This window comes from Suillus discolor, assembly GCF_016758755.1.
Source record: "Suillus discolor strain FC423 chromosome Unknown F5147scaffold_59, whole genome shotgun sequence".
Taxonomy (NCBI): Eukaryota; Fungi; Basidiomycota; class Agaricomycetes; order Boletales; family Suillaceae; genus Suillus; species Suillus discolor.
This window is the reverse complement of record NW_024541306.1, coordinates 264,271-278,043: the sequence shown is the minus strand read 5'-3', so window position 1 is coordinate 278,043 and position 13,773 is coordinate 264,271. Positions and strand designations below refer to the sequence as shown.

Sequence of the window (13,773 nt, the reverse complement as noted above, 5' to 3'; positions counted from 1 at the left end):
GCCGGAGTGATGTTCCTGATGATTAATGCTCTTTGCATAAACGGGACAGCGTCCGTTGAGTCAACGAGAGAACGAGGGATGAGTTATGCAATTTCTGCCCTATCCAGAGAGCCCAATGATCACTTGTTTATAGACGGGATAGCTCGTGTACTAGAACGATAACTGCAGGAAAACGAACAACATTGTATGAAAGCCAGCTAGGGAAATGTGAGGGACGATTGAACGATAATATGATATGCGAGGATGATACTGCCATGAAAAAAACATTACTACTGTGTAAGCATGCATATGAAGCAAATTGTTAGCGATGGAGAATACGAGGACACAAACTAACCACATAAAGAACATAACAAAGAGGTAAAATCAATAGGATCACCTGTCCATGAACACACTGAAGTGTGCACACGGGTAAGGTCATCAACTTCGTTCGAGAATGCTTTTTCAAACTGTCACTGAACGCAATACCAGCGATCAAGTGCTTTCCGATGCTGCTGGTCGTCGTTCTGGCGCCCATGAGCCTTCTGCTTCTTCGCCAATGACAAAGACGATGTCTTCGTCGTCGTCATCCTCCCCAAACGTATCACCTTCTTCTTCTATCTCACCATCCTGAACCTGGGCATAAGCGACCTGATCGTCCTGAGGCTCTATTCCCTCGGACCCAATCGGATGGCACACGATGCTCCTTGGAGCATTAGGCAAGACGAACTGCTTCCACTGCTCCCTGGCCATTCGAACATATTCACCCTTGACCTCAGTCAAGCTGGACAGGCTGAGTACATCGTGTACGAGATCGACCTCTGTGGTAAGCTTTTTCACTCTATTGAACGAAGCTATCAGTGAAATGGGTATCCATCCCTGGTCATCCATCTGCGTAACATGGCAGTAATTGTCAGAAATATGAGATTCCCATCGATTATTGAACTCACCCGCTGTCGAAGAAAGAAGTCCTGTGCCATGTTCTCAGCGCTCAGATAATACTCTAACTGGTTAAGAAGACGCGACCGTGTTGGATCCGGAGGGAGCGGCAATGCCGACTGTTGCAAAGGGATGGGAGGCGCGCCGTTTACAGGTATGGTCACTGGAACGGGAACGGGATGGTACAATTCGTAATCGGGAGGTGTATAAGATGGAATCTGGACGTAACCGTTCATAGGCAGCGGTAAAGGATTGAACTGTGGAGGCGGCGTGACAGAAGATATGGAGGACCGTTGCTGGTGGTGGTAGCCCCCACGGCCAGCATGTCGCCCTTGGTAGCGACCACCAAATCCTCGAGCTCTTCGACCCCCATAAGCGCCCCGTTCGTGCGGCCCATACGAACCAGCCCAAGAACCTCGACGGGGTCGCCCACGTCCAAACTCTTTGACTTGGTCCCACAGTTCCCGCCCTTCATATGCCTCCTGCCACGTGTGTTGAGTATGGATATCTTGTACTTCAAGCTGTAGCTCCTGTTCCTTCTGCAGCTGTATTTGTGCCTGCTCTCTCTGCCACTCGAGTTGTCGTTGCCTCTCCCGAACTTCTTTGGCGCGGCGAATGACATCAGTGGCATTATCTGTGCCACTCACGTCGCCGAATCCATATCCGTAGTCCTTTACCTCCCAGACGTCGCTCAACGCGGAATCATCCTTAGATTTCATCATCGAAGATCCATTCTGTCTTTTACTACTCGGCGGCGTGACAGGTTTCTCATTCTTGGATGGCTGCGCCACGGATGTCGCAGCAGGCGGATGCTGGTCAGGTAGAGGAGCGACTGGTTGCGCAGGTTCAGCAGGTGGAGGTAGGTGCTCAGATGACGTGTTCTGTGAATCCTCCAGTGGACTAGCCCCGTTCAACCTGTCAAACGCTGTCGTTCCAAACACCCACTTCTTACTAGGTGCTGGAACATCTTCCTCAACAGCAGTATTCGGTTGCTCGTCAGCCGTCTTACACCCTTCCTGGGGTGCATCATCGATGGCCTTCGCATTATCTGTAGCTTCCGCTACGGGACTCGCAGGAGGCTTCGAAAGGCTCTTATTCGGATGTTTTTTATTTCCTTGACGGGGTGGCACCGGTTCGCCAGGTGTAATGCCGATGTAAAAGCCAGAGAAGTGTTCCGCCATTCGTCCAATGGATTTCTCGCCCTCCTTCCTCGCAGCCTCCTTTTCGTCCGGCGTCTGATGGACATGATCATGAGTCGCGTCGATACTCCCAAAGACCATATTTCGTGAAATAATAACAGGAGGCAAATGTGAGCCATGTGAGCTCTCACACGAACGCTCGCTCTGCGCTAAACGGGTTTTTGGTAATGGCTCCGTTGTGCCCGGAAAGGGTGGATTGAAGAATGACAGATGCATCAGTGGAGGCACAATGTACTCGTCCTGCAGTAACGGAGTCGAAAAGCCCGGAACAGGGCGAGGGTGGATTGGAGGAACGAACCCGTCCCACGGAATGCGCGAATGACAGTATCCACATGTCGCTGTGTATGGAGGATATACTGGGTATGGTGGAGTACCAGCTCCAGAGGGAGGGCGCGAGCCCGCGTACGTAGGAGAGGTGTGTCCTGAAACGGGATTTGCGTAGTACGGATGTCGAATGCCCGAAAGTAGCGGCGATAGCCGTGCAGAATGCAGTGGTGCGTCAATAGTGGGTGGTATGGGCGGAGGTCTGAAATAATGCGATGCAATGTCGGGAGGGTGAGAAAAAGTGTGATGGTGGTATGCAGTTCTTTCTGGGACCCTTGAACTCATGCGCGGTGGATTGTAGGGAACCTTTGGAGCCTCGTGACGAAGGTCGTACACTACAGTGAAATCGTCATCCGGTAGCCGCTTTCCTCGGATTGATAGCCGAGGACTCGAAGACGAACTCCCAGCTCGACTTTCCACTCTGGAGTAGGGCACCGAGTGCGAACCTGTAGAGTTCCCCTCAAATACGTTTCTGCTGTTCAGCCGAGACATTTGAGCTGATGGTGGTCTTGAATCACTTTGATGTCGGGTAGAATCAATGCTATCTGCCGAACATAAATGTGACGAGCACCATCATCCAGTCAGTACGGTCTGAATATCCATTGTAAAGAATCGTAAAAGTAGGATGCTTAAGAAAGGCGAAGGGCAGGGAGTCGACAAGGTAAATAACGTACTCTTTCTGGATAGATCAGCTGAATTGGAGGAATTATGTGCACCCGCGTGATTTTCCGATCTTCGGGACTTGTCGCCACCATCATTTCCTCCAAGGTCCACAGATGGAGATTTTGCGGCCTCTTGCCAATTAGAAACATCAGTGTCATTAACTAGATGGATAGACTTGGAGGAGGAGTGTCGAGAAAGGTGTGAAGGCATGCGCACGATAAAAGGATCATGGTCATCATCATCTCCATCGAGAGAAATCGTCTGCGATGGACTCGAACGAGATGTGGAAGTCGATGATACAGAGTTGGGGACATCAACTGGATGCGGGGAAGTACCCATGACAATGGGCCTTAGCCTGGGAGGGACTAAAGGCGCTCCGACAGAAGATGTGACTATTGTGCGAGGTTGCCTCTGAGGTTGGTGGACATGCAGATGTGCATGGGCCATCTGCTCTTTCAAACGTTCGGTCCATACATTCACAGTAGGCGCCGCCTTTGTCACGTTGGTGGCATTCGAATGCACATGGTTCGTTGGTCCGTTGTGGTCCTTAACGGTATGCTGCGAAGATATCTCGGTAGGGAGCTCTGGAAAATCAGAAACACCGGCCTGAGATCCGCTTGTCGCTTCGACCGAACTGAGCAATTTGGGTGATTGGGATGTGGCGTTCGAAGGTGGTGAAGAACTTGAAGATGAAGATACCCCAGACGCGCCAGAGACGGTTGGGAAGTCTCCAAGAGGGTTCCGAACAGCGTTTGGAGAGCGAGGAGTCTTTTTTACACTTTCAGCGTAAGAAACTGGAGGTTTAATCAATGGTGCAGGCGCTGACGAAACCATCTGCCTGCTTGCAAACGTGCCTGAAATGACTTGACGCGAAATCGATGGTTAACAGTTAGCTAATTGACTGGTTGCAGAAGTCGATGGTCTGAGAGATGCTTGACCGGTAACAGATGGGGGTTAAAACAGGTTGGGCGTGTTTGATGTAAACTAGGGATATGGAAGATAGTAGGGGGAGGCGATGAAGGGGTTCAAGCACGCGCTCGTCTACATAATAATTTGACAATGGCCCCTACACCCATATCGGCATTTCCCGTTGAATGGTGTCGGCTACGACCGAGCCTCGACCGAATACGATCGAGCCTAATAGGCCTAAGCATTAAAAGCATCTGATTCATCCATCAATCACGATCATGCATCTTTTACATAGGCTTCTTATCCAGTTGATAAACTGATAATGTTCCTCATGACCTCCTGGCGATATCCACCTCATGACCATCACTGCCGTATATCTTGGACAGCTGATGCCTATTCTATCTTGCAATTGTATTACGCCCATCTCCTATTCCACGCATAGGCGAATTCGCAAACGTCGGGTCGGATCTTTACGTCCCAGTCTTCTTCAATTGTGTTTGGCATAGAAAATGAATTTGTATCATGAAGGTCTCAGGTAGTGGTGGCAATCTGTGTGTATTGCCGACGCTATAATGACGTCCTTCTCTATTATTGTAATCGCCTTTGGAACATTAGGATAAATATACTGCGCACAAGACAATCCTTACCAGAGAGGAACGGCCCGTAGAAGCCTAGTTGTCAATGCCGCTAGCACGAAAACTATCTATTCATTCTTGGCGGATGCATATAACGCGCATACACGCTTCACTCATGCGGTGGTTCCAAAAATGCCCAAGTAGCATCTTCGAATGTATACTTGTAATGAGGTCAGGATAACCGTTGCCTCGTGGTCCTCTTACTACTGCCTACGAATGGCGGGAGTGCATGAACTTGTTTGAGTTTCAAACGGATGTTTGCGGTCGCCTACCCACTTCCACCCAGGCTGCCGGGCATGGTATCCAGAGTCGATCCGATCACGCAAGTACATTTAGTTGCCATCGGCACTTACACCGAAAGTTCGTATGAGATATAGTAAACGCAGATCTGCACACGGTCGTGAGCTTCATATCCGTGGTGCACGAGTCCGATCCACGCCATTGAGCGTGTCTTAATGATAGAGGCTAGATGGCCGGTAGGGATTGATCTCGCTTGACATATCAAATACCTAGCTGTTAATTACCTGTGTCTCAGGTAATTTGCTATGTTCGGCGCAAGGGGCCAATAATTTAGAAGACAGGACGTCGCGAAGCAAACGCACTACGAAAACGCTCCGATGGGCCTAAGCAGCCTTACGGGTTATATCCAATCTTTGAAGTGCATAGTTCGCGGAGATTGCGTATTTGAGCATGGATTGACAAGGGACATGAAAGAATATAAAGCTGACGGAAAGTTGACGAGCAACATATTGAATCACATCATTGGCAGTGGAGAAAGTCAGCAGGGTGTCGATATGTCAATGTTAACAATGAATTCGTGTAGAGTGGGTATACAAAGCAAAGTTTGGCTCCGCCCTAATCAGCAGATAGCCTTGGCGGATAACCCCAGGTTGCATATCATTTGTATCTGTGACACAAGCAACAGGGAACAATTGACGAAAGATATCATCATAGTACAGACCTAGACCTATAAGGACAACTGAAAACCTCCAGAGAATAGTCGTCTGGCCAGCTGCAGCTGAGGACTAGTGCGAATATGTACGTCAGGTTTCGAACCGACGTAATTAGTCACACAGTGGTGTTTGAGCGCGTGATCCGGAGGCCCATCTGACGAGTACGAGGCGTTTGAGGGGCCACATGCATGATCCGATAACCAACTTGCGCAGTCATTCCAAGGCACGAGGCATTGCAAGCTTATACTGATTTCTTGGTGTGAGAGCTAATCATGAAAGATCTTCGTTCGGGGATTTCAAATCATACTCCCATGGAGTCTGAGCGCAAACCAATCGGCGTTACATACCTGCATGGATGCATCATTATCAAATAAAGCTTGCTGTTAGTAGGGGCTAAGCGCTAGTGTCTCACCTAGCGGTGACCTCGCTCTTTTAACAAAAGGTAAGATGGTTGTACTGATGTGGTTCCGTAGCACTGCTAGGAAAAGTCTAATGCATGTCCGAGTCGGATTTGGCCTTTCAAACTCCGTGACCTTGCTACTAATCTATCGATATAATTGGTCTGTAGTTTGAAAAGCATTTCTAAGTTGTGACGAGGTGGGAGATACTCAGACTTTTATATAGAAGTATTCTAATAATTAAATGCTGCTGAAAGTCGCCAAATACTTATTTCAACAAGGAAGAACAAAGTGGTTAGAGGTGACTAAAATAGATATATACCGTTATGCTAGCGATTACAACGACGCTCACATGAGCTCCCACTCGATCGCGCGAGACTCGGGTCACATTCCATCATCCATGCTACCATTCGTACTTGAGCTGATCTGTACTCACCAGTGACACTCACCGTGCTATAAGACAATGCTTAGGGCCACCTACATCCGTGGCCCAATCATTTTCCGATCCTTATTCGTCTTACCATCACTACGCTTCCCACCCCTCCGCAATATGTCCCACAGACCCCTCCAAACCTTGCTCAACGCCAACGAGGAGTGGGCACAAACCGTAGTAAAGGACACACCCGACTTTTTCGCTCGGTCAGCCACATGCCAGAATCCCAAGGTATGCCCATCGCTCTGTTTTTAGCCACGTTTTCTAATTTCATTTCAGATCCTTTGGATTGGCTGCTCTGACTCACGAGTACCGGAATCGATCATCACAGCATCTAAGCCTGGTGATATCTTTGTGCACAGAAACGTTGCAAAGTACGTACGAAAAAAATTCATCAAAATCCGTGTTATACTCATCCCGTCCCTGTAGCCAATTCCACCTCCATGATGACAGCGCCCTCTCAGTCCTCTCATTTGCTGTCAAAGAAGTTGGCGTTGAACACGGCGAGTTTCTTACTACTCTTATCATGAGGTCGATCCTATCTCTAACGAGTATACGCCTCCAACAGTCGTTCTCGTCGGTCACACCAACTGCGGAGGTGCCATGGCTTGCATAGAAGCAGCCAAAGTCGCTGCCACTAACCCCAGCGCATCCAACCCACTCACGCGCTGGTTGAGCCCCCTTACCGCACTCGTTCGATCTCTCGATCTTTCCGCGTGCTCTGCGAATGAGGCGCTGAACAAGGTCGTCAAAGCCAATATCATCAAGCAGGTCGACAATATCTGCAAGTCAGAACCTATCACCACTGCTTGGGCAGATCCGCATGCGAAGAAAGTTACTGTGCACGGATGGATGTACGATCTTGCAGAGGGACGCATCAAGGAGCTCGTCGTTCGCGACTCTCAGGCGTAACAAAAACAGATCACGACTTGTTTATCTTTGATACCAGCACAATCCCCAAGGCTTTGCGCCAAATTCATGGTTTTCGATGCATTCTTTGCTAGATTTTCTGAAAAATAGCTCTACACGTTGAAGGTGTTTCTAGGATTATGCATGTCTCTTGCACCTCCCACACTAGTACTGGTGAGCAATGTGTCAAATCATTTGGATTTTGAAATCGCGCATTCGGAGCTCAATGATTGCGATCTCAGTATCGTGACCAAATTAAAAGTGCTGCGATAGCCAAAACTCGGGGATGCTTAAAGTGAGAAGCATCTTGATTGATTCCGGGGCAGTGATGAGTCTAGCGTGCAACTTGAGTATTGCATTGAAGCTTTATTGCCCTTGTCTGACGCTCGAAATTGGTGCGCAGGATCCAAGTCCAGCTATAGCGCCGATCGGCGATGCGGCATGATGTTGATATGATCTGATACAATCGCTTAGCCGATATCTGCGCAAATCAACATCCTCATCTCATCTCGATTGCATAGATAGGACTACACTATAGATAGGGCGCGTTGAGGCCCGCATGGCTTGCACTGTCCCGACTCCACAGCGTACTACAAGAAGCCAAGTCTTTTAAGTATAGGAAATCCCCAACAATGGCCCCGCAAGAAGCCAGCCTTTTTGTCAACCTCGACAAAGAGCGTTGAGACTCTTCCATAATTAACATCCAACCTACAAGGACGTTGAAGATCCCGTCTCCTCTTATTTAGCGAGGGCACGTTGAGGCCGTCATGCAGTGATCGATACGTTCAGTACCTATTGAAGGGGTTGGTCAATGTAAGATGACGACAGAGCGCAATTGTCTAACCTGTAGTGCGAAGCTTTGTATGGACCTTGGACAGGGATGTCAAGATACTCGGACTGCTCGGTGCTGAGCTCAGTCAACTTGACGTTGAGCTGAGCAAGGTGAGCACGAGCAACCTCCTCGTCCAGCTCCTTGGGCAGCATGTGAACGCCGAGGGGGAATTTCTCTGGGGTGGTCCAAAGAGCAATCTGGGCCAACACCTGGTTCGCGAAGGAACAAGACATGACGAAGGACGGGTGGCCGGTGGCACAACTGGTAATTCATCATAGGTTAATTACGGGACAGAAATTGAACTTGAAATCAACCAACCCCAAGTTTACGAGACGACCCTCAGCGAGGAGGATGATGTGACGACCGGAATGCATTGTGAAGCGGTCAACCTGAGGCTTTACATTGACAGCCTGCTTGGCGTTGGCCTTCAACCATGCAACATCGATCTCAACATCGAAGTGACCGATGCTATCAAAGAGTGAGTTCGCATCACCAAAGTAATAGATACTGTACGCACTTGCAAACAATAGCATCCTCAGGCATAACCAAGAAGTGCTTGCCAGTGATGATATCACGGTTACCAGTGGTGGTGACAAAGACATTTGAACGCGGAGCGGCATCCTCCATGGTCGTCACCTCATAACCAGCCATCGCAGCTTGCAGGGCGTTGATGGGGTCGATTTCCGTAACGAGAACGCGCGCGCCGTATGAACGCAGTGATTCAGCACACTACACAATCAACCATCAGCGACAGCCGGGGGAAAGCGAAAAAAACACTACTCACTCCCTTTCCGACATCACCGTAACCAGCAACAACGGCAACCTTGCCGGCAAGCATGACATCAGTTGCACGCTTGATACCATCGACAAGAGATTCCCGGCATCCATAGTAGTTGTCGAACTTGGACTTCGTGACGGAGTCGTTGACGTTGATGGCCGGGACCTTCAACCTGCCTTCACGGAAAGCCTTGTACAGGTGGTGGACACCCGTAGTAGTCTCCTCAGAAACACCTTTGATGTCTTTATTCCGGCAAAGTCAGTGGTGCGTTGCAACATGGATAAAAATACTTACCCTTCAGGTATTGGGGGTATTTTTCGTGGACAAGGGTGGTAAGATCACCACCGTCGTCGAGAATCATGTTCAATGACTTGCCACCAGGGAAGGCAGTAAGACTCTGTTCAATACACCATTGGTATTCCTCCTCAGTCTCTCCCTTCCAAGCGAAGACAGGGACTCCAGTTGCAGCGATACTATAAAGTCATGATTAGGATACTGATATCATGGAGTAAGATATACTCACGCAGCAGCAGCATGGTCCTGGGTCGAGAAGATATTCTACCAACGGAAGTGAGTGCCTCGCGATGATCAGATAATCATAGGCACCTACGCAAGATGACCAGGTGACTTCAGCGCCGAGAGTAGTCAATGTCTCGATCAAAACGGCGGTTTGAATGGTCCTGCAGACCATAAGGACTTCCGCAACGATCAATCGTCATTCGAACTCACATGTGCAAGCATCCAGCAACACGAGCGCCAGAAAGAGGCTTAGAGGGTCCGTACTAAAGCAAGGAAATCAAAAAAAGGAACTCGTCTGCGAGCTCGCACAAAGTACCTTTTCCCTGACGAACATCAATCCTGGCATTTCATTCTAAAAGATGTGGGATCGGTCGACGATCGATCGCGAAAAGGCGAAACTCATACCTCAGCAATCTCAATCTCCTTGCGACCGAACGCTGCGAGAGAGACATCTACAGGGAATACTCGTTCGGATCGACAAAATTGACACAAAAATGATCATCATACCTGCTACTTTGAAGACCATGTTGAAATATTTCTGAGGAGATGATCGATGATGGGAGAAGGAAAATGAGTGAAACCAGATGAGCAACTGATTGCTGCGACTTTTTATCTCGGAAAGCCACGTGCGCTTATCAAGGAGTTTCCATACAAGGCGTGTGGGAGTTTATCATGACAAGAGTCCCACCCTCGACTCGTGACCAGCGAGCCGTCGACAGACATACATCTAGTCCCACCCTATCTGACGTCCTTCAATTCTTCTCTCACAGTTTCTGTATTGTATGGACATGGCCTTCCCTGAACAATCCGACGATGTGACAGAGACTCAGAGAAAGAAATGTCGACTATTGGAAATAGGTATGATAAATGTTCTACAGATACGTTCTTGAATAATTAACGACATGTGTTCTTCAAGTGCAATATACATGTGAACCAGAAGAGCTTCCTAGTGGAGAAGTTCAGCCTCGATGCTTCCCTATCCCTCGTATCTTTAGGATGTTCGTGTGAACGCTACACCTCAGGAAGTGGACATAATTTTGACATGGCTATATTTCCAGATGTCCTAACCGTCCTGCCGTGGAAATCACGAAACTTATCAAGATCGACCTCAAGACAGGAGAGATTGAAATGCCGGAAGAGTCTAGGTTTGTCATCGGACAATGTACCGTGACCATCTACTCAGTCCAATACAGTGTCCTTCTTCCCAAGGGTAAACACTGGCGAGATATACGTCGATACGACCCTGAAGCCGTAGCTGGATCGAGTGGTTGATCAATTTCAGGCTTCTAAAACCAGGCAAGACCTAACCCATGGGGTTTTTTACAAGGTCCCACCCCCATGGTCCCCCCAAGACTCACCTTTGCGATTCATTTCTGGCACATGTCGCTGAGTGCTTAGTCCTTCGGGACTGCAGCTCTCCGAATGATTTGACTTTTTGCATTCAGTATCATATGGATCTTAGCCGTGGCTATAATTGATTGACTGTGAGCAGCCGGCCTCTTCTTTGCTTCTATGGATACTTGAGGTCATCAAGCCATGTTTCAGCTTCTGGTGTGTATCCAATTGTCTATCGTTGTTTTTGTGCACTTTTGGCTACACTCTGACAAACTGGCTATGATGGTTACAGCATGTAAGCGCATGGATATCACAGTTACTGCATGTAACATTGGCACTGCCTGTAGTGCTTCTTGGCAGTAATAATACCTAGAATTATTTTTCCTTCCCAAGTTCCTATCAATTTATGTTGTTCTTCCTATATTGTTGTGTAAATTGCAGCTGGAGGACAAGCGCGTGCCATTCAATTATTCCAGACATCAAACCGATATCCGAAGATCGGCGTCGATTAAGGGTTACTGTGTCTGATGCAGCAGTCCCATGATCTGCACGACACAGGCACAGCTGAATATGTTGTATTGTGCCGGTCGCCCAGGAAAGCTTGGCCCTGATGTCCGCACTGTCGAACGTTAAGTACGTCACATAGCATTCGCGGGTACGTACTACGTGCGTCCCAGTTGTGTTGACTGGGCTTTCAATTTTCAGGAATCAGGACACTAGTTTCGTACCACTTTCCCAGCGAGCAATTACGATTGCCACTGACTAATTCCAGTGTCCACGCATATAAATAAGTTGTACTTCAAACCTGGCTACCATCCGCTAGCAATGCAGGACTCCCGACCTATGGCGGGCAGTGCCACTGCAATTCATATTCATTGATGATCGCATGCCGTGACCTCCAGCTAAAGTCCGGCGTTTATAACTGGCGATCAAAAAATGTTTTGATAATAGAGCGCTTAGCCTAGCAATGGTAGTCTTCGGAGGTATGATCAATGCTCCCGTACAGCCCGTCGCAGGTGTTGTGATTGAATCGTCGAGACGTGTTATGCTGTGAGTTTGCGGTTGTATCAGACATTGCTTCGCAACTACTAACAATTCCGTCGCGACACTCATCCTAAGGTCTTCAACCATCCCCTTGTTCTGGAGGCTCTGTCCGTTGCTTGACTTGCTGAGGCTCTAGTCATCCAATCTTCTCCTTGCCAGCGAAAGGTCGCGTGATTAACACTGCCTAGGCCTTGTAGATATGTTCCATACATTTAATCAGTTCGAAGGCATCCAGGGTGACCATTCCGTGGATATTAAGTGCGAGGCTATAGAAAATACGTCACTGAACCAACGTTCCCCCTCAAACTCTACCCGCACTTTCTCAAATACTCAACGTCGCACTGTGTCGTCCTCACCCGTTGCCCTTCGGCTTTATTCCTCTACTGGTTCTCCCCCGAGACGAACGCACTTTCAATCCTCAAGCCTTCGACAGGCTCATTCAAAAAGGGATTCTCGTAAAGTGTCTGCTCGACGCACGACCATGACCCATCCTTTTTCTTCGAGAGGAACGCCTAGTCGGATGCTTTACTCTCAATCGGACTCCCCTGGGCGAAGGTCTGTGGACAATGGGCAACGCGTCATGCAGTCACCGCCTCACACACTGCCAAGCCCTTTTGTCCAAGTGAGTCACCTTTCTCCAGCCTCGCTGTCATGCTCACATAATGTACTTCTTGCTCTTCCAGTCTCATGGAAACATGGATATAGGCCCACAAGCGTCTGGTTCCAGCTTGACTCCGACATCAAGCCTGTCTGGCGCCGTCGGGGACATGAACATTCCCCCACACTTATGGAATGCTGTAACCAGACCTCCTTACTCAAATGCACCGACATCTTGGGTGCCTGGTGCTCACAATATGTCCAATATTCCGCCAAACATGCAATCCAATATTCATTCCACCGTCCCCTACAATACCACTCCTACCATGGGTCTTGATACACCACACCTTAATCATCCATCCGCCACATCAAGGTCCCCGCCATTTGCGCAAACCTACCCAAGTCAAATATCATTTCAACAAGACCGTGCTTCTCAAAACTCTCCCGCCGTTATGCTGGGCCGCCCAGGATCTCGGATGTCATATGATCGGTCTCGCCACCCTTCACAGGACGCCATGGAAGAAGAAAACAAACACCTTCGAAAGAAGGTGAAAGACCTTGAGCTAGAAAATGAAAAGGGCCGTCAGCGTATCAAGGAGCTTGAAGCAGAATTAGCGGGCCGCAGCATCGCTAACACTTCAATTAGACACTCAGGGCCGTCCACGAGTACAGCTACCCCTGCAGCATCTAGTACTCTGCCCACTCCTCTGGCCGTGCAGGCAGCCTGGAAAGCTCGGACAGAAGCTCGCATACGGCTTTTCTGTTCGTTGAATCGCGCTGGAAATGCGCTATGCTCCTGGCACGATTCGCGTCGAGAGCGTCGAATACACCCACCCCGTATGGCTCCCCCCGGTTATTTAAACTGTGGTTGCACATATGAAGAGGCGCTTTTTGAAGAAAGTTTGTCTCGTCATGATGTTGGCAGCTACCATCCTGGAGAGGCCGTACGTATGGACCCTGCCCTTCGTAACCCTCTCCTCAAATTACTGCAGGAGCGATATGGATACAGGGATGGTGACTTTGAAAGAAATCCGGTAACGGGGGATTGGGAAGACGGAGAGGGGAGCGCCTTCTGGGAGCAGAAACTGCTCTCGGGTGCTTCTAACTCTAGGAAAAGAGGCGACGATCGTCGGTAAGCCTTGGGCATTGTGAATATTTATGTTATGTGCATCTTCCCGCATCGACTTCTCTTTCAGATTGCATACTGTATTCCATATTCTTGCGTCTCGCCTTTTAGTCTTGTCTACAATTGCTGGTTTGGCACTGACACTCAAACACTTGATTATGTTTCTATATTATCAAACGTTGTACCCATAGACAACTTATAATT

The 13,773-nt window shown here is 48.8% G+C and overlaps 5 protein-coding genes across 5 annotated transcripts; 3 read left to right on the top strand and 2 right to left on the bottom strand.

The window, feature by feature from the left end:
* Window positions 1-60: 60 nt before the first annotated feature.
* Window positions 61-4,124, bottom strand: F5147DRAFT_640776 (uncharacterized protein). The gene is made up of 3 exons (XM_041433038.1): window positions 3,113-4,124; window positions 927-2,983; window positions 61-867 (listed from the first exon to the last, which is right to left on the bottom strand). Exons 1-3 carry the CDS (start codon window positions 3,933-3,935, stop codon window positions 472-474), a joined length of 3,276 nt encoding a protein of 1,091 aa, XP_041289097.1. The 5' UTR covers window positions 3,936-4,124; the 3' UTR covers window positions 61-471.
* Window positions 4,125-6,347: 2,223 nt separating this feature from the next.
* Window positions 6,348-7,560, top strand: F5147DRAFT_713205 (carbonic anhydrase). The gene is made up of 4 exons (XM_041438397.1): window positions 6,348-6,660; window positions 6,709-6,803; window positions 6,859-6,932; window positions 6,998-7,560. The coding sequence occupies exons 1-4, from the start codon at window positions 6,460-6,462 to the stop codon at window positions 7,339-7,341; spliced, it is 714 nt and encodes a 237-aa protein (XP_041289096.1). The 5' UTR covers window positions 6,348-6,459; the 3' UTR covers window positions 7,342-7,560.
* Window positions 7,561-8,109: 549 nt separating this feature from the next.
* F5147DRAFT_713202 (Adenosylhomocysteinase) lies at window positions 8,110-10,100 on the bottom strand. Its single transcript, XM_041438396.1, has 11 exons — window positions 9,975-10,100; window positions 9,873-9,919; window positions 9,784-9,819; window positions 9,678-9,730; window positions 9,559-9,628; window positions 9,472-9,506; window positions 9,243-9,421; window positions 8,955-9,190; window positions 8,688-8,899; window positions 8,489-8,638; window positions 8,110-8,431 (listed from the first exon to the last, which is right to left on the bottom strand). The coding sequence occupies exons 1-11, from the start codon at window positions 9,991-9,993 to the stop codon at window positions 8,131-8,133; spliced, it is 1,338 nt and encodes a 445-aa protein (XP_041289095.1). The 5' UTR covers window positions 9,994-10,100; the 3' UTR covers window positions 8,110-8,130.
* A 55-nt stretch (window positions 10,101-10,155) lies between these two features.
* On the top strand, window positions 10,156-10,871 carry F5147DRAFT_343017 (uncharacterized protein). Its single transcript, XM_041429300.1, has 4 exons — window positions 10,156-10,325; window positions 10,384-10,465; window positions 10,526-10,612; window positions 10,661-10,871. Exons 1-4 carry the CDS (start codon window positions 10,250-10,252, stop codon window positions 10,737-10,739), a joined length of 324 nt encoding a protein of 107 aa, XP_041289094.1. The 5' UTR covers window positions 10,156-10,249; the 3' UTR covers window positions 10,740-10,871.
* A 1,174-nt stretch (window positions 10,872-12,045) lies between these two features.
* On the top strand, window positions 12,046-13,579 carry F5147DRAFT_777511 (uncharacterized protein; the record flags this gene model as incomplete). Its single annotated transcript, XM_041441991.1, has 2 exons — window positions 12,046-12,468; window positions 12,530-13,579. The coding sequence occupies 2 exons, from the start codon at window positions 12,046-12,048 to the stop codon at window positions 13,577-13,579; spliced, it is 1,473 nt and encodes a 490-aa protein (XP_041289093.1).
* Window positions 13,580-13,773: the final 194 nt, after the last annotated feature.